This window comes from Corvus hawaiiensis, chromosome 18, assembly GCF_020740725.1.
Source record: "Corvus hawaiiensis isolate bCorHaw1 chromosome 18, bCorHaw1.pri.cur, whole genome shotgun sequence".
Classification (NCBI taxonomy): domain Eukaryota; kingdom Metazoa; phylum Chordata; class Aves; order Passeriformes; family Corvidae; genus Corvus; species Corvus hawaiiensis.
Window position 1 is genome coordinate 8,451,093 of NC_063230.1, and position 19,766 is coordinate 8,470,858.

The following is a 19,766-nucleotide window of genomic DNA, read 5'->3' on the forward strand; positions in this document are numbered from 1 at the left end:
TGATCCCCAAGAACTCGTTCATCTCCTCACTCTGGCATTCATCCATCTCCCACTCCAGAGCAACTGCACCTGGTGCCTCCACACAGCTGAGTGTAGAGGGGTTAAACCTCATTCCCCAAGAGATTATTTCACTCATGTTTTAGGTCAAATTATAGCAGATTTAAACAGTACAAGGCATGAGTACAATCCTGGGTGTGGGAGGGAAGGTAGGTTTTAGTTTGTCTAAGGCTACATAACTTCCAGGCTCATTAAAGAGTGAATTCTCCGGTGTGTGTAGGTAAGTCAGTGCACTCCCCAGGCAGATCAGAGCTCTCAGGGCCTCTCTGACAGCTGAGGTAGATATAAGGTGGCAAATAAGTTACAGCTTTCATACAGGCAAGAGCTTTAAGATCACAACATGTTAATAGCATGGTGTCATCCTGTCCCTTTGTCCCCTGGAGAAAGATGTGAATGCTTCCTCCAGCAAAGTAAACTGAATACTTCTGACCTTTTCAAGTTCTTAGCTTGTGAGAAATGGCCTTTGGGAAACTCGCTGAGAAATTTACCGTCAGCCTGGATTTATGTGCAGTGGACTCACACGCACAGCTGTAGGCAACTGACATGGGAAGGGGAAAAACAAAACCAAGATCTCTGCTTTGGAAAGCAAGAAGTGCAGGAGTCAGAGTGCCAAAACCAAATCATCAGGTATGTAGTGATTATGCAGGCTTTAGTTAAACAGCTTGGGAGGGAGAGAGCATGGAAGAACGACGCGGTAACGATGACTGGAGTGGCTTTGCCTAGAGCTCAGCTCTGCCTCCTCTGGGAAACTGGAAAGTAATGTGCCAAAGCAGCAGATCCATTTTTCAACCTATCCCCCTCTTTTTCAGATGTTAGATTGTATGTAAATACTGCACTGTGCAGAGACCAAATGATGTCAGTGATTAACCATGGCACCAGAGCGTGACCTTGCACTGCTTAAACTCAAGCTAGCAAATGTTGGATCTATCTATCACTAAAATACATCAAAAGCTAGTTATAACAGCACTAGGAACTGCTTAAAAATGTAAAGGGTCTGTGCTCACTTCTTCTTTCTCGCTATGCAACTGCTCCTTGGCCTAATGGTATTTTACAGTGAGATGGGATCTGTGAAGCTCTGTAGTGAAGATGGAAAGCAGAAGAAGGTGCCATTGGTGTAGCAGCAGCTCCTCATGAACAGGAAGGAGCCTTATGGCAAAACAGCCCTGGCTGCACGTCAGCAAAATTTGTCCAATGCCACCTTATTCGTGCAGCTCCTTTTCTTGGAAAATCAAATTCACACCCTGACTACTCAGGGTCTGTAGGGACTCCCTGGCACCCCTTGCAGTAGTAACAATTAACACTGGCAGACAAACTTCATCAAGGGATGGCCATGTTCTGTCCCTCTTGCTCCCTGTGCTTCCATGACCTGCTCCTTCTCTAGGCCTGCAGCCACTACATACAGAGCTCCCACTGAACAAAGCCATTTTAGAGACTCTGCTATTTGTAATGTATCCCTAAACCAAAATAATGTCAAGGATTCGATGGGCACTGAGGAAATACTCTGGCTTCCATCAAAAGCATTAAGTTAAGTGGGAAGGTGGTAAAAGGCCTTATTTGCAGCAGTTGCTAATTACTGACTTCCACTGACGTCAGCAAGACTGCTGAGGGAAGCACATCCCACAGACCTGCCTGGTGTGGGTGTGGAAATCACCTTCCAAATGCAAACAGGAATGGCCTGGCTACAGTACTGGTCCTTCAAGCCTTCTCACACAGTAGCAGAGTTCTATGGAAATGCAGTTCAAGATAAGAAATCTCTAAAATCACAGCAGGTAAGGAAGCTGAACATGTCACCTCACAAATGGAGTACATGCTCCATTTTCAAACAAATGCTATATAGATACAATCCATTATTTCTTGTTCGGAGAGATTTAACAGTTTTGGTACATTTAAAAATAGTTAATAAAAAGAACATGTCTGGGAGGAAAAAAAAAAAGCAGTGCATACCACAGAATTTGCCAAAAAATGGGGGTTATCATGGCAACATTTCCAAATGCCAATCAGTGCTAGTTGTAATGACATGTTACAGCTGCAGTGCACCTTTCAAACACATTATCTCAAAGAAGCTTGCAGGCATTAATCAACCCTTATAAAACCCACTGCAAGATAACTTTATAGATGAGGAAGCTGAGGAACAGAAGGTTTAAGCGACTTGCCCAAGGTCAGCTGGGAGCTGGGAATAAAAATTCAGCTCCTTCAAATTGCTCTGCCCATTTACAGCAGTCTCTCCCTATTGTTCCCACACTTGTGCAGTCAAATTCTCATTGTTTTTTCTGGGAATAAACAGTTTATCTTTTGCAATCTCAGACCATTAGATTTATAAAATGATTTGGGACTCTTCGGTCTATTATGAGCTGTAAATATTTCAATCAAAATAATGCACTTCACTGTATGCTTCTCCTCCAGTTTCAGCAGACCTCCCAAGTGAACCACTACATCCTTTCCACGGAAGGATCTGCAGTGCCAAAAGAAAATTTCTGCTAAAGAGTTGGCTGCTTTGTGCAGAGGATGCTCACAGTTCTGCGGGGTGATCCTTTCCAACCCTGTGCTGCACTTCTGCTATTCAAATCACGTGCTGCAAAATCACCAGAGACAAGACTCTGAACACAGTTTCTCTCCCAGAAAAAGAACAAAGCCTTCAGAAGAAGAAGTTTGTACCTTCGGTTGAAATGCTCCCTGAAGTGACCCAAAGGGACCTGAATGTGGAAGCATGGGTGGCATTCCAGGCATTGCTGGAGGATAGGTTGGAAAGAACTACAAAAGAAAAAGAAATGCTTATGTCACAGGATGACTTGAACAATAATGGAGGTAGGTGCCAAGCCTGGCACATACAAAAATAGTACTGTGCTGAACAAGTGCCACAGTGAAAATACACAATAAATTTGCTTTCAAAAATTTTAAGAGCAAAGCCAAAACTTGAAAAATGCACTCATCTGATAAATTTTCTAGATAGTGCTGAACGAGTGTGCCTTTAAAAATTGTGGACTACTGCAGGAAGCACAGAGCATAATTTGGGGTTTATGTTCACTGTCCATTAACTTTGCATTTTTCTGCTGTTGCAAACAAATTGATTCTGTTTTGAAACGTGACCTGCTTTAATTTTTAAAGCAAAAGGAACCACAAGATGCTGCACTGCACTCTAACGACAGGCAACATGCATACCACCTTGTAGTTGTGTAGGCTAGGTGAAATTTTGCTTAGGCCTCTCCTGAGCACACACAGCAGTTTTACAAGTCCCAAAACATGTAGTTTTTTGTGCTTTGGAGCAGTGGGGAGCACCAGGAAGAAACCACCAGTCTGACTTACTCCTGTGACCTGAGCAAAACCTTGTGAAAGAGCCATGCACTCCGGGCTGCTGCACTGGGAGAAGCACCAGCTGCAAAGGTACTGCAATGACCATTGATTGAGCAATTCCTGCGCATTCCCTGCCATCCCAGGCACAGCGATACAGAGCCGCAGCAGCAAAAATGCAGGAGACAGAGAATTTAAAAAAAAATAAAAAAAAGCCCAAAGAAAACTTGGTACCTTAAAAACATAAAAATCGAAGATGGAAAAAGAGCTTTAGAAATGAATGGATCAAAACACTACTCATCAATTGAAAACAAGCAAAAGAAGAGCAAGCAGAACCATTAACAAAGAAACCAACGAGAAAGGTGAGCACTCACGTTGGAATGTCGAAAGTAAGGGTTGTCTAATTTGGGAGCGTACTTGTCAAACTGGAAAGAAAAGAGAAAAAAAAAAGGAAACAGGTGAGTTTGGTTTTGGCAGTAGCAGACACATCAGGATTTCAACACAGACAAATAATCATGGCCCGTGTGTAAGCGTTTAACAGAGCAGAACTGACTGGTTATTCCATACTCGCTCATCGGGGAGACGACTGATTTCCCCAGGCTAGCAGAGAGGAGCCCCCAGGCCACGCTGGGCACCTCCAAGGCTCACTGCAGAACCCTGTCTCAGGCACTGCATGGACAGGTTCCTGCTCTGGGAAGAGAGCAGTCCTGATAACGGCAGCAGCGAAACACAGGGAAGTTCAGCTCCAGGTCCAGATCTGGGATCTGCCCCTGGATCGCTGAATTAGATCACAGACTAGCAGGTAAGAAACATTTTCCATTAGACCCCAACATCTACTGTGGGGCAGCCAATACCAATTCCCAGTTTCCTGGGTTCCTGTAAGCACCAAAATTCTTTTGGAAAGGGCTTAATTACTTTAAATAACAAATCTCAGTATATTCCCTCTCCCCTGCAAAAGGGAGAGTTCCCCAGAGAAAAGGTGACTGTAAACCTTTTCCATTCCAGCATGGGGTTTTAACACCTCCATGTGTGTAGTCTGTGTCCTGTTTGTCCTGTACCATCTCAGAAGCAAACCCAAACACACACACATTGCATTTCTGAACAGTATGTACATTCTGCTGGGGAGGAGGGAGTGGGGAAGAAGGCAGGGAAGGGAGCTGTAGGACCCCATGAAAAGCTGCTTATTTGGCAAGTCAGCTGCTGTTTCACACTCCTCTATGTGCAGGAGAGTAGATTTGTAATTTCATTAATTACAGTTATTACTGGAGCCATGTCCCCTCCAGTGTAAATACCATAAATTACCAAACACATGCAGCTGTAATTTCAACACTCTTCTCTGGTGTTGGGATTAGCCGACCTGATCTAGTGGAATATAAGATGTGAGTGAAATATAACAAAAGAGCCTTGCAAGTTGTTTTTGGTCTGAAGGCTGACATCAACGGCCATGGGTGGGAGGGGAGGGAGCTGTTCACAGGCTCGGGTATCACAGTTCTTAAATAACACAGGAGACTTCTGAGAAAAGATTCAGGATTGTTTTACACAGACCAAGGAAAGAAGGGAAGGTGTTTACACACGAGTACATTGAGCAAACACCTGGGGCTGGATTTTGGGTGGATGATATTGCTTTTAATTGTCCTGCTGCTAAGCAGATTACAACCCAAGAACGTCATCGGGCAGTCAGCAGTGGGAAAGAAAAGTGGGAACACTACGCTCCTTGAGTCCTTGGAAGCTCTTCCCAAATGCTGCTTTTGCTAGCCTTATACAGGGTTGTTTCTGCATTTTGGACACAGTGTGAAGCTGAGAGGGGGAAAAAAAGCTCAATCTTGTGCTTTCAATCTCAAAAAGTAATTGCCAGAAACGGGGAGAGAGTGCGTTTTAAAGTACTGACAAAATCCATTTGTAGCAGATCCCTAACAATTTTGTAACAGCTGCAGCAAAGTCCCATTGTGTTACAAGCAAATTCAATGACAAAATGCTTATTACACGGACAGGAGGATCTCTCCCAGCAGAACCAGCCACACACAAATTAGTGCTTGTTGATGTAATCAAGTCATAAAATGCCTAAATCAATACAGATCAGGTATTAGGAGGAAGAGGGACAGAACTCGTATCGGATGATGCTGCACTGTGGTGAGAGCTCTGGGTAAGCCAGCACGGTCTGCCCTGCACCCAGCAGTTGTGGGGACAGTGTTTGGGGCTGGAAGCCATCCATCCTCTGGCATCCTGGTTGGTGTCTTTTGGTGTGTCAAGGCAGCTGGCTCTGGGAAAGGGGGATTAGAAATACACAGCAGGACACACAAAAAGGAAACTAAAGGGATTCTGGACTTGTCTCGTGGGTGCTGTATCTGCTCATGGGTGGCAGCAGGGGGACCAGGAGGCTTGGTGTGGGGGCTCTGGGTGGAAAGGGGGTCCCTTTGGGAGTGTTGGCCTCCAGGTTGGAAGGGCAGGGACAGCACGCCTGGCTGAAATGAAGAGGGCCGGGTTTTGTTTGACAAGAGTGGGTTAGGCTTTTTGACCAGAGATGCTCTACTTATCCTCACATTTTGGGCTGGGGTACGCACCATGGGAGGTGCAGAGGGCGGCATGAGCGGCGTCTGGGGCAAGCTGGATGGAAAAGGAGTGAATGTGTGCTGGTGGGTGTGTTGGTGCTGATGCGTGTGTTGGTGCTGGTGAAACTCCGCTCTCAGCAGCGGCACCGGGCCAAGTGAGGCAGCGGCCCGGTCCGAACTCTGAACCAAAAACCGGTTGTTCAGCTCTTGCCTGAGCAGTTCGTGATCTAGAGGAGAGAGAGAGAGAAAAAAAAAAGACACAGAGGCCCGTGGGCCTGTGAGTACCACAAAGACGGAGGAGAAAGAGTCAATATTCACCTGGCATTCCCTGTTTCTGCAGGTCATGCTGTGGTGGTTTTCTACGTGAGGACTCATTGGTGGAGGTAAGAGAGATGCCTGTGACAAAGTACCAATCAGAATCCCCGAATGAGGCTGGCAATACATGATTGGTTGGTTGAATGATATCAACAGGCTGGTATCTAAAGGCAAGAGAGAACACCATGAGTCATCACAGCAGAAAACATCATCGGGGCTCGCACTCCGCCCGGCCCCGCCCGCGGCCCCGCGCCCCGCCCGGCTCTCGTCCTCCCCGGCACCTGCTGCCACCGAGGTGTGTCTGGGAACGCGCCTCAGAGGCGCGGCCTCACCTCTGGGAACACACCTCCGGGAACACACCTCCGGGAACACACCCTCCGGGAACACACCTCACGGCAGCCGCACCTTCCCGCACCAGCAAGGTGCTGGGGAGCGCCCTGGAGGCCGACAGCTCGCTGTAAAACGAGCAGTACTGACCTTCATCCTCTGAGAGCGTGACAGGCAGAGAGAGGCGCGCACACACACACACACACACTGAAAATGGATGTGTGTTATGCTCTGACAGATTTGTACTTCACAGGTAAAATTTTGACAAGATGTGCAGCGCAATAAGGTAACTGGGGGTTTGGGTGGCTGGAAACTGCCTGCTCGGACATCCAACCCTGTGCCATCCCCCCTTCTCAGCCCCAGGACATGCACGCAGTGACCAGAAACATCCATCCTACAAATCAAGGTCTTCTTTGCAGTAAGATTTTTTTGAGATCTTAAATACCTAGCAGTCCTTTTCTCCATTTTTAACAGGCTGTAATTCTCATTTTTTGTCATTGCCTCCAGGCTTTTCTCCTCTGAGAAAATACAGAGGAGGAATCAGTGGGAAGAGGAGAAACATTGAAGTGGCTCAAGATCTCATCAAGGTTGCAATGACTGCTGAAACAAGATGTTCCACCCTATGATGTGGCCTCTTCTCAGCATCTTCCTCTGGAATAACAACTTGCATGAATGTGAATGTGGTTCAGGGAAGGGGAAGACAACAGTGCTTTAGAAATGATGTCACTGAAGACAGTAAGGACCAGTGTCCACTTTTCCAAAATGTCTGCTGGTGTAACAGTTAAATCCATCTGTGGCTTTGCCTAAGAACTTCAAACAGGGATCAGCATCCAACAGGTTATATATTTTTTAAGTGAAGATCAACCTATGTCCCCACCTATGGATGACACGCACCCAGTCCTGACCGATCTACTTGCTTCTGAATTTACATGAATCCACTTCTTTCACTGTAACAACCCTTTAAAACTACTGCTCTGAATATAAAGGGGCAAAAGAACACCTGCACTTTGAAGTTTTATTTCATGTTCTGCAGGGAGTTCTTTCACTTCAATTTTTTACAGTAACATTAGAAATGTCTAAATCAATCACTTTCTGAAGTGACATTGTAAGATCTTTGAAAACAGGCACTCTGATGGGGAACTTCAAGGTCTTTACTACCACTTAGAAGCCTACACCCTATTGAAAGTCACATTTGAAAGCAAATGTGGGGTGCCTAAGTCATTTGCTTTTCAGTACTAAATGTACTGCTAAGAGTAGGTACTGTATACTGCTACAGTCTATATAATTAATACAAAAGCAGAAAGTATACATTTGTGATACTGAAGCCTAAGGCACTGGAGCAAAAGTCTCTAATGTGTTCTCCTTGGATTGAGCAAGTAAGAAAAAAACTATAGGCTGAAAGCACTTAGGTCCAAAACCTAACCTCTTTAGAGAATATGAGCATGATTTCATGTGTGTGTGTGTTTACGCTTTGAAATCTGGCATGACTTAAAGAAACTGAATCCTTCTGTTAGCATCAAGATAATCCACTTTTCTGGAGGGAGAGATAAAAGCAAGTTGGCAGTTGTAAGTGCTCTGATATCCAATTTCTTTAAGAGACTGGAAGTCAGACTGATAGATTTGCAGCTGGCTCCAGCCCATAGCCCTCTACCACAACTTTGGCCTCTGTCAGGAAAAGAAAAGGCCTGGAGATGTTTGGAGAAGCTGTGTGGCACTCGGAGGAGTGGCTGCTTCATAGTAAAGATGGAATTGCCAAGGAATAACCCAGGTCTGTGAGGGGCTCTGAGCAAGGTCTGGATCAGAACTGGTACAAGAACCTGCCAGTGATGTCAGGTCTGGTCACACAATAACACAACCAGGAGCAGAGTGCCTGGGCAGCCCTTGGGACCTGGCAACACCGGCCTGCGTGCACACATGAGCTGGGCATGGCACAAAACAGCACTGCTGCTCATGGTGCCCTCATGTTCAGGAGAGAAGAGACACAGACCACCGTTTCCTTTGTGTATCCTACATCAGGGTAGCCCTTAAACCGAGGGCAGAAGCCCAGCAAGGGTTGCTCCTAAGTTACTTGTATTAGCTTTAGGTTTCAAAACAAAGAAATGCCACCAGAAACGCATTCTTGTCTCGCTCTTCAGGGCTGCTCAGCAATATTGTTTGCTTTTAAGGAAGTTTTATGTGAATGACAACAGAAGCTCCTGGCTCTGCAGCACTCTGTATTGATTTTATGATGTGCCACTTTGCAGGCATTTCATATAGTGCAGACAAGAGGCATTTCACTGTCTGCAGGGTTAGACGCCCGGACCTTTCCCTCCACTAACTTAGGCTTCTCCTACTTAAATTGCAGGAGAAATCCTTTTAGTAGGAGCAAGACTGTTACTGTTTTCCTGGCAAGCTGCTGAATGTGAATAGGTCACTTGATCTTGCACCTCCTGAAGTTAATGGTGAAAACATACTTGCTTTCAGTGACTGCAATATCATGCTTTTAGTGAGCGCTTTGCTATTTCCTTTCGCAAGGCTTTCAAAGTCTCCATCACAGTAGTCCTTTGCCTTAAACAGGGGAAGCAATGAATAGGTCTCCCACAGTGCTGCCAACATCTTCCCAGCCATGTGGTTGAAATTCTAGATGGTGCCAGGGCCTGTGACAGCCGCCAGCTTTGGCCTATGTGGTCCTGTCTCTGGCTGGGAACCCACAGCACTTTTGTCTATCATCATTCTCAGAGCTCACTTTGGACCAATTCGTACTTTTTTTTTCACTTAAAGAAGCAGTTATAAATAATGAGACATTATTTAGCTCCTGGAAGCAAAAAAGGGGATGGAAGACCATCAGATTTTTCCACAGCAAATCTGCCATTTCCTTATTCCTTTAACTGACTTCATAGGAAACAGAGAGTGAGTTTTTTGCAAAATGCTTGTCCTGTTTAATCCCTGCTGAGTTAGTCGTGGAGTCAAATGCCAGATCAAAAGGAGGCCCCAGCAAGTGAAAGTTGCTGGGAAGTCTCCAGCTGCCAGGGTCTCTTCCAGGGACAGCTGTAGGCTAATGGATAAGCTGTAAACAGGGCATTTAGGGCAGAAGTGACAATAGAATGGGGGCCAGGGTGAACAAAGGAAACTTTTTAAAAGGATGCAAAGATAGTGAGAGTTGAACAGCAGAGCTTGTCAGCTGAGTTGTCTCTGACTCAGACTGAAAGGCCACGGAGCCATGGGCACAGAGCAGTTGTGCTGCTGCAGGCAGAGGATCCTGCTCTGCCAGCAGGATGTGCTGCTGGTCGAAGGATCAGGCAAGGGATTCAGTGAGATTCAAGTGCCCGCTTAGAATAATTCTAGAAATAGTATTTTCTCATCAGTTCTAACAGCAGCAGCTTTCTTTGGAGAGGGGAGAGAGAAGGGGAGAATAGCAAACTGTGCATCACTTCTCTGTTAATCTAAAAAATGCCTGATGACTGTAGAATGCCACACTGGACAACTCATGCCCTGAACAGGACTTCTATCTTTTTGAAGCATTTGTTTTGAAGACTTCCTATAGGAAGCTACAGTGCTGTGTCTACAATCTCTCATCTGGTAAAGCACGTCCAGGTTTCATGAGCACTGTCACAGTTCCAGCACACACTGAGGGGCCTGTGTCAAGGTATTTCACCTGCCCACCAGCCAGCCCATCTCTCAACACCCTCCAGTGCATGCACGGCTGATCAGCCCTGGCAGAAGAAGGGAACCTACCCGCAGGGTGCCCTGGTATCACGAGGCTGTTGGTGGGTAACGCTGGTGGAGGTGGCAGCGTGGGTGGGGTGGCGAACATGGCCGGATGGTGCTGGTGTTGGGTCTGCGATCTGAGAGAGAAGTGCGAGGTAGCAAGGTTAGAGATGGAGAGGGGCAGAGCTGGGCCGGAGGAATGGTGCGGAGGAATCTGGGGAGACAGGGGCAGGTGTTTCGGGAGGCTGATGCTTGTTGCACTGCTAGCACTGCTGCTCCGGCTGCGGAGAGAGAGAGATGGGAGGGAGGGGAGAGAGACAGAGAGAGAAAGAGTGTGTTACAATACAGGACTGAAACAGTGCAAGAAATATACTACCAGAAACAACACAGCTATGGAACATTGATCTCCCCAGGCTTATGCTTTTGCTTGTCTTAATGGCAGTGGAGACAGTTAACGAATCTTAATGAACGTCTCCAACAGGGCAGAACGGGCCTGGGGCTCTCTGGAGGGACATTTCCTCCGGTGCTACAATCCTCAGAGCTATCTGTGAGTACTGATGAAGGCCACAGAGGCAGCTGGATTTTGCACCTTTATGGAGCCTCTGATGACCGTGCAGTGTCCACGTGGGTCCTTGTGACCAGAGGACACAGCGACACCGATTCCTTTTTCTGTTGCTCTGGGTGTGCAGAGCTGCACAGCACGAGTGACTCCAGGATCCCACTGCATCTGCTGCACATGTGCTGTGGAGCTTTAGTCACACAAGCATGCAAACCCACACCATGTTAATCATTTTTCTCATAGTAATTTGTATTTTACATCTTCTATTATTACTCCATTGCAAGTGATCTAAGTTTTGTGGGCTGAAACACACTATCACTGCAGTTATTAGTTGTGTAATTCCCACAATATCGAGTATTTGTTGCAAGCTAAACCTCAGGGAGATCTTGAACAGTTTGAAATATTATTCACCATTTATACTATGGTGGCATTTACAAGGTAAAACCACAACAGAGCTTACGTATGCAGGATACTATGAAATACACGTTAATGACAGCTCTCTGTATTCATATTCTGACCTTTGTGCAGCTAAATATTATGCTTTAAATCAGTTTTCTCATCTTGTTTAAACTAGCCCAGCTCTTGCTTGGGAGGCAAGGCATGTTTTCTGTACCAGCAAAAAGACTATACAGGTTCCAGTTGACTGACTAAACTCTTTTCTCTAGAAACATTTTCACCCACCCTCCTTACTGGACGGAGGCAATTTAAACAGTGGAGCTAAGCCTCCTGCAAGATCTGAACATGTCAGATTGAAGCAGATTTATCAGGCCACACAGGAGCCCTGGTCTCAGGGACACAGTGTTTTCCAATACAGATCACAGGATATTCTGAGTTGGAAGGGACCCACAAGGCTCAGAGTCCAAGACAGATATCCATCTTTTGATGCTGGTGAGACAAAAAACCTGGTAACTGTGAGCAAACCTACTTCAATGGAAGTATTTCTGAATATGGAACAAAGGTGTTGCTCAAATTCAAACCCCCTTAAATTTCTAAGGCAAGAACTAGCCAGCTCAGACAAGACCGTGCAAAATTTTTCTTGAAACCGGACTGAAAGGAACATGTGCCTTTCTCCCAGAAGGTGTGCATTTATCACCTCATTTATCACGTTTCAAATGCACTGATCCACCACAGCTGGAAAATCCAGCCTGTAGTCAGCCCATGAAGTCCAATATCCAAAGCATGGACCATCTTACCCCAGACGAGTGCTTGCCTTACCTCCCAGCAATTTCTGCCCAGTGTGAAACGAGCTTTAGCTCAGCAGCAGCCTGAAGATGACGTGAGCATCCCCTTCCCCCTACCTGATATTATTGAGTCCGTTGTGGGCCACCTGGTGATGCACTTGGTAGTTGAGAGGCGGAGGGATATGACTCGGAGGCTGGCTCCGAAGGTCAGGGATTAACTGAGGCTGCGACTGCGGCCGAGGTTGAGGTTGTGACTGCGGCCGAGGCTGCGGCTGAGGCGTGAGCCTGGGTGGTGCTGGTGCTGAAATCACTGGCTCCTTCTTCAGCAGTGGGCTTGCTCTGGCACTTGACGTGGGCGCTGAGGAAGTCGAAGTCACAACGGCAGCGACTGGCTGGGGGCTGGGGATGGGCAGGGCGAAGGGCACGTCGGTGCTCAGCTCCCGGCTCCGCTCTAGCCCAGACACCTTTGGGACATTGGCTGCTTTCGCTTCTGGCTTGTCATTCAAGGTGGGACCTTATGGAGCAACGAGAAAAAGAACAAAGCACATACTGAAAGGTGTGTGTTTCCTTCTCTGCTTGGTAGAACATATGCCTGGGAAAAAACAAGTCATGTTTCAGCTCGTGGGAGCGCCGTGGGAGCACTGCTGCTACAAGATGGATGTGTGTTTGCGGCTGTCCTTCCGCTGTCCTTGGCTGGCCAATCCACAGTACTTTTAGCATGTGTGCAAGAGACTTAGCTGTCATTAAATGAATGCATACTACACAGAACACACAGCTTTGTGACTTCTTCAGAGGCCCAGGGTTATGTACAATAGGAGTGTGAACATGTCTCAAGTTACTGCTACAGTATTTCCCCCTCAATGTAAGTTCCACGTTCATGAAACACATGCCTCGTCTTTAAGATATTTCATTTTCTCAATGCTCATTCAAGGTAACCCACATCAGATTTAGGCTCAACTCCAGCTACAATGCACTGTGACCCAAGCATCAATCCTTAATGATAACCCCACGTGTCTTCTAGGATGGAGGCTACCTGGGATCTCTGTAGCAAAGGATGGGACAGCTCTGCAGAGAAGCTGTGATGCTGCTGGCCACACGCTTGTGTGGAAGAAAAGAACAGAGAATGCTGGAAAAATCCAGTCAGAAGTTCAATGAGCACTGAAATGTAGTCCTGCTTACCCTAAACAGTGCAAACATCTGTATGCATGGCATGCCAAAACTATCAGGAATGCTGCAACTTTGCAAAATGCACCTACAGAGAGAATTCCATATGGAATTACTCTTTCTATGGTGCCAAACTCTGCCATTTTTCATAATAATTAAGCTAAACAAAGCATCCCAAAGAGTTAAAAGGCTGGAAAGGAAAAAGGGAGGAAAGAAGAGATATTTCAGATCAACCAGTATCCAAAAGGTCGAAGACAACTGAAAAGACCAACATGAAAGCAATTCAACTCCCACTGTAACTCCCTTTTCGCCCTAATCTGTGTATCCTTGAGTGCACGCATACCCACAATTACAAGAAAAGCTCTTCATGGGCTACAGGACCTAACATTGTTGGTGTGTTTCACACTCACACCCCCCCCCGTGCACACACAGCACCTCTGACTTTTAGGAGACATGCTTTTGTTACCCACCAACACGTGCCGGGGGCTGCCTGCATTTTGCTGCCTTGCAGACACGCAAGAGATGCTACCTACACTCATTAACATGCTCCCAACACCCTCACAAACAAATTCCACCTTTGAAATTCTCCCGTCTCATCAAAGGACTGAGCCAGTTCCTGATGTAGGAGGGTGTGGAAATAACACACAACACACACCATGAGCTAATTCTGGACGTGCAGATGCTCTGGCCAGGCGTTTGTGAACCAGCCCATGCGAGGCCAGAGTCCCCACTGTCACTTCCACAGCCTGAGTGCCACCATGCTGGCATTGGACGGGAGGAGGACAGCGATGAATCAGAGCCTGCAGCACACCAGCTCATGTTCTGTACCCAGAATGCCTACGTGGTGAAGGCATCTCCTTCCTTGAGATAAAAGGCAGCTTCCCACACTGCTTCTGGCTCTGCTTGCACTCTCACCAATGCACCATTTCCTTCATCCATCAATCAATCAGCTCATCACTGCATATGTATAAATTCAGAATGTGAGAAGAGGACGAATGGAAACATATGAACTATATTTATCAGCTGAAAATGTCTTGAGGTCTTGGGGCCTCAAACCCACAAGTAACAGGAACAGAAGCCTTTCCAAACACCAGTGTTTTGGCTGGCAGCAAGTACTATCAACACTGTACTTTCCAGCACCTTATATATCTTTACAGGTCTGACACAATGTCTGGAGATCCTAAATTATTCTCTACAATAAATATAAGGCTAACTCTCATTTCAGTGAATTTCTTTTTCAAATACGAATTCATGCATCCCAGGTAAACTGGTTGTGAGATGTAGCTAGACTTGGTTCCAATGCTATTTAGAATTTATTTTTAAAGTTAAATTCTCAGTGCTCTTGCATACCATTATTTTTTATAACGCCACCTATGTTTGTAAACTTTCCTCAGATTTTATTACTAACGATTGAAAAATTGTCATTGCCTAGTCAAGCCAGGGCTCCCCACACGGCATTTTGGAGCAAGTGTGTTCACAGCTGTAGATTCCACTATTTTTCAGGAGCTACCCATTAAAAGCAATTGGGTTTCATTCCTGAGCATAGGTTTCCTCAGAGCCCATTAGCTCTTTACATCCAACAGGCCTCCTCCTACAGAGTTAAACTTCATATTGTGTAATTATAGGCAATGTAGACTAATGGTGTATATTCAAAACACACTGGCACCACAAAAGTTAGTTGAGTAAAAAGTCAATTAGATCCAAAACAAATCAATAAAGTCCCACATTAAAAGCAGCTGTTTGACCAGTTTTATGTGCAACTGCTGATTCCCCGTGGTTTCAGCATTAGTTCTCATCTGCAATTTTCTCAAGGCAAAAGCTCAGGCTCCCTTGCTGACTGAATTGACCAGCCAAGCCTGGTTGTGTTTGTTAGTACTAGGGGTACATGACTAGTTCCTGATGCCAACTTCCATCTCCCAGGATGCAGTACTGCAATATTTTTGTGTTTCGTTCTTGACAACAATGAAAATACCCACATGCCAGTTTTCCTCCTTGCCAGAAAAGCTACAGGCAAGAGTGCATCTTCTCTCCTTTTGCAGCCGTGTTGCACAAAAGCAGAAGCACTGAGAAGGGAAAGATATGATGTGAATTCATGGGCCAGAGGGGAAAAAAGTGAGAGAGCAGAGTCCCCAAGCCTTCTCAGCCACCACACAGGAATGGGAGAATCCTGGTGTTTGGTGACTTTGCTGTTTCTCCTCCTGATGACTGCAATGCACACATGGAGGTCTCTGAGCTATCTTTCCTGAAATCCCTCAGAAAGTTAATTTTAATGATTTTAATGAGAGATGTTGCCCATTCTCATCAGGATCTCAAACTCCGTAGTTTCTCTGCAGGATGCTTGAATATCGCTCCGAAGGGAACTACACTGTTGTGTGCCCAAGCTCTGACCAGGCTGACTGCTGCTCACATATGGAAATATCCCAAGGAAACCAAGTAAATATTCCCTTTTGTGCAAGCTGGATCAGGTTGCATTGAGATCCTTTCAGAAATTTCTGTTCTTGGGCTCCTAATCCTGCCCTCCTGAGCAGATGGACCCACGGAGCTGAGCACAACTGACCCAACAAAAACACAGACCCACCCGACCACACCACAACGTTCTAGAGGCAAAAATGTGTTTATTTTTACCAAGTCCTAGAGTAATTTTCATGCTTAATGATAACAGGCTGAGCCAATTTGCCTAAGACTTGACAGTCAGCTCCAATAATTCAACCTTAATTAAACCTGAACGCATGTCAGTTCAGCTTGTCCCTTCACAGGAAATCTGACATTTGTAATGATTCATGTTCCAGCCATGCTACAGGAAGGCTGGATCACATCTGCCACTCTCCACCGTGCAGAGCGCTACCCCTTTTGAGTATGCCAACTTTTGTTTATTTTCTAACCAAACACCTTGGACTTCTTCCATTGAGAGGTTTTCTTAAATGAACACACAGTGAAACATGTCTTGATCTCATGGGGATGAATGATGACTGAGTGAGAGAGACAGGGAAGAAAAGGCTGAATCTACTCTAACAAGAAAAAAACCTCCAACAACCTTGGATTAGTAATTCTTGCCTCCCTGATTGACTAATTTGTTCATTTGGAGTGTTGCAAAATGTTAACCTCCCTACATCTTGGGCTACATCCAATTCCAACTTCAACTGGTAAAGAAAAAAAGTAACAATTTTTAAAAGCACAGCGAGCTTTAGCTACTGCTCCGTAAATCTGCAGAAACCAGAGGTGAAGTTTAAGGGAAACCCCAAAGGCAACTACAGCTTAAATTACTGTATAAAGCATTCTTCAGGAGGAGTTACCCGAACCTGAGAGACCATCAGCCAAGACCCCATCTGGAAGTTGCCTGAATTCTGAATCCATGACTGGAATAACCGTGCACTGCCCATCCCCAAGGCTGCGCAGGGTGACATGCTTGCCAGCATGTAACTACACGGCATTGCAGGCTAAGCACAATACGGAAAGTCCCAGACACAAATTAAACCTTTCTGTTACAGGAATTTGCTTTCAAGCTGATTAAGAGTAGCTCAAGTGCAAGGGATTAAACATGTAAAGGCTGCTTTGAGAACTCCAATAAGCAGTTACTGTGTTATACAAACAGTACTTAGGGCAACAGCAGTTCCAGCCCTGCCTCTTGCTCTTTGCAAGCTGCTGGTTGCTGCTGAAAGGGGACTGTCAACACACGTACAACGTGATTGGAAATAATCTAATCTTGCTTGCACGCCTTTCCTTTGTCTCTTGAAAAAAAGGAAAGTGGAGTCATTCAGACGTCTTTCTGCAGCCTCCCTCTGCAGTCTCCCTTGTTGCATTCAAACAGCAAGGGTGATGGGGTGATGTGAGAAAGAAATTCCTCTCCTACATCCATCAATGACATCTTTACCAATGGCAATTTCCCAAGAAACACAACAACCACCATCTGTAGCCCATCTATCCGCCCTGTACATATCCTTGAAAACAGACGCAGGCCAGACTGGCTATGGTGAACCCTGCTCCATATTCCAGCAAGAAACGCTACAAAAGCACCACTACAGGAATTACACATGGCAAGAAGCTGAGAATTTCAGAGGGAGTTGATGAGTCCCAGAGAAGAGTTTTGAAGCATCAGCCAGGGGAACAACTAAAGAAGAGCAGGACTTTACAACAGAAATAACTAAATGAATGTCAGTGAACATTCTGTGTTGGTTTTAAAAAAAAAAATTAATTTAAATTGAACTTTTAGGCTTCTGCATAATGTATTGTGGATATGCAACATATCATAAGCAGAAGAGAGAATAAAGCATTTTGCATTGACAGTGATAACACTGACACTGGTAGAGTGCTTACAAGTGAAAATCAATATTTAAGTGCTAATTCTTTATCCCTAGATGGCTTTTGCTTTTATATAAATGGCTTTTTCATTGCATTTTAGGAGGGTAGCACTACTTAACACTTTAAGCAATTAGGCTGTTTGCAAAGGTAAGGCAAGCAGAGCTACAGCACAGAAGCTCCCCAACAAAGGGGGCACAGAGTTCCTCCACCTATTTTAATGCAAATCAGCTCAAGATAAGATATAAAGACATGAGACTTGCACATAAAACTACTGTCTGGAAGGGTCCATGGTGAGCAACATAACGATTTTTAACATTACTGAGAAGCAAAGGCCAAGTTTCCATCACGACAGCAGAACTACGCATGAGGTTGTGTGAAAACAATGTTCTCCTGTGCCATGGGCTCCTCTGAATATCACGGGCTCCTGGCGGATTTTCCACAAAAAATTACAGTGTTTTCCCACAGAGAAAAGTAAACTGAGTGTGAGCACAAACCCTGGAGCCCGGCTCTGAACCCGCACTGCCGAGCGCGGCCGTGGAGCCGGCCTTTGTTCCCGGCGCTGCTCCCACAGCCCATTCCCAAGCCCGAGTGGGAAGGGGCTTCCCAGCCCAGTCTGGATTCGTCCCCTATCACTCAGTTCATTTGTACAGAGCTGTCTGTCAAGTCACATCGCCCCGCCGCAATCTGAAACACCCTCCGAACAGCTGCCACTATCAATTACTCTCCCAGGCAGCCCTGACTATCAGGAAGAGAACTGGAGCGAGCACTTGCCAGTTTTAATAAACTGTGTTGCCCAAGTCATTTAACCTGCTAGATTGCTGTATGCTGGGGCTGTAACAAGCCTTCAGCTTTTCAACCTAGAAGAAAGCAACAGTGGCAAAAAGCTGTCAGCTTGGTCCTCAGAATTAACTTCCAAGGGTGTCTTCCCCCACCCTCCCTCCCGAAGTGCCCAAGTTTAAAAGTGCAATATTTTCGAGTCATTTTCATGTGTCACGACACGGAAAGCAGCTCTCATTTTTATCAGAGAGCCAGCAACTCCCAAGAATGAAGGGCTGACATGCTCCACGATTTCCATGTTAGGAGCACACCTGAGCAGAGAGTTCCTCTCTCCTGCACTCGCATGGACACATCCTGTGGGCACTCCCCAGAGCCGGCTCTGGCCACGTGTCGGTCACCACCACCCCAGCAATGCTGATGCAGCCCAAGGGCTTCAGGTTACTCCGACCACCTCGAGGGCTTTGCATCTCCCACTCTCAGTATGATTAAAGTTTCTCCCCCAGTCAGAAACTCATGCATGGCAAACTTACATTTACTTTGATTCTTCCAGGACCGGTAGGAAAGATTTCTTAAAGAAGTACCTATTTAAAATTAAAACACCTCCATCCAGACTAGTGTTTTTGGTCTGTGGCTCATGTATATACCAAGATGTTTGTGAATGTTAATCAATAAGAAAAGGTCTGCCATCACTAGTATTAATTTGAACATAGGGATCTGCTGTCCACCAGAAAGCTTACTCAACTCCACAAAGCAAAAAGATTCAAATGCACTACACAATGTTTTCCTCAGCCAGCTCTGTAGATAAGAGCCTTTGCTGAGAAAGTTTGAAGCACAGAGAGGTTTCACCCCCTCCTGCAGAAACTGAGGAGCAACAGCATTAAGATCTATGGACTTGATGCCTATTTGCTGCTTTATGGTTCTTTAATGGGATGTTTTATTCCTAGAGATTTGAGAGCTTTCCATGCTCTATCGAGGCATGTTAGCTGTAAGCATGCATGATGACACACCAAAGCTGCAGGAGCTGAATGAAAATGGGTGCCAAACACAAGGATTGGGGCCACAGCATAAAGAAGAAGGATCACCATTCAAGTCCCCCCAAAGTAAGTCACACTGCATTTTCCTAGCAATGCTGCTTCTAGCAATGTCTCAATGCAAAGCTGGAAGTGGATTTGCAGCTAAAGCACCTACTGTGGATGCTGGCGTTGTAATGAGATTGAAAGTTTCATACAGGCTTTTTAATCTAGGGCTATAATGGTGAATCAAATGGGTTGAATCTCTTCAGCACTACTCCTAAGCAGATGCTGAATGCCTACAAACCAGTGACGTAGAAGCCACGCTACTTCTCTGGCCAGAAATCATTACTAAAAGCTTCTTGCAGTTAGATACGAAAGGTGTGTTTGCCTTGTTCTGTTTTTTTAATGTGTGATGGCCTATTGTACATCTAATCTGACAGATAAACAACAAGGTAAATAAGTTATTTAGAAAGACACTCCCCCAATATGAAAGCAAGCAAGCACACATCCTCAACTCCAGCTGTAAGCTTTTAAACAGACAGAACTGTTA

General features: G+C 45.7%; 1 protein-coding gene across 17 annotated transcripts in view; it reads right to left on the minus strand.

Annotated features, from left to right (window-relative positions):
- FBRSL1 (fibrosin like 1) overlaps window positions 1-19,766 on the minus strand; it is a 508,012-nt gene that overhangs the window by 14,663 nt on the left and 473,583 nt on the right. For 9 of the 17 annotated variants that reach the window (XM_048322610.1, XM_048322613.1, XM_048322607.1 and 6 more), the window contains 5 exons: window positions 12,081-12,477; window positions 10,251-10,504; window positions 5,886-6,121; window positions 3,720-3,770; window positions 2,713-2,808 (listed from right to left, as the gene is read on the minus strand). In XM_048322610.1, coding sequence (XP_048178567.1) covers window positions 2,713-2,808; window positions 3,720-3,770; window positions 5,886-6,121; window positions 10,251-10,504; window positions 12,081-12,477 — 1,034 coding nt within the window. Of the gene's footprint in view, window positions 1-2,712; window positions 2,809-3,719; window positions 3,771-5,885; window positions 6,122-6,212; window positions 6,374-10,250; window positions 10,505-12,080; window positions 12,478-19,766 lie in introns of all 17 variants that reach the window. The other 8 variants (XM_048322606.1, XM_048322619.1, XM_048322609.1 and 5 more) reach the window with 5 other exon arrangements.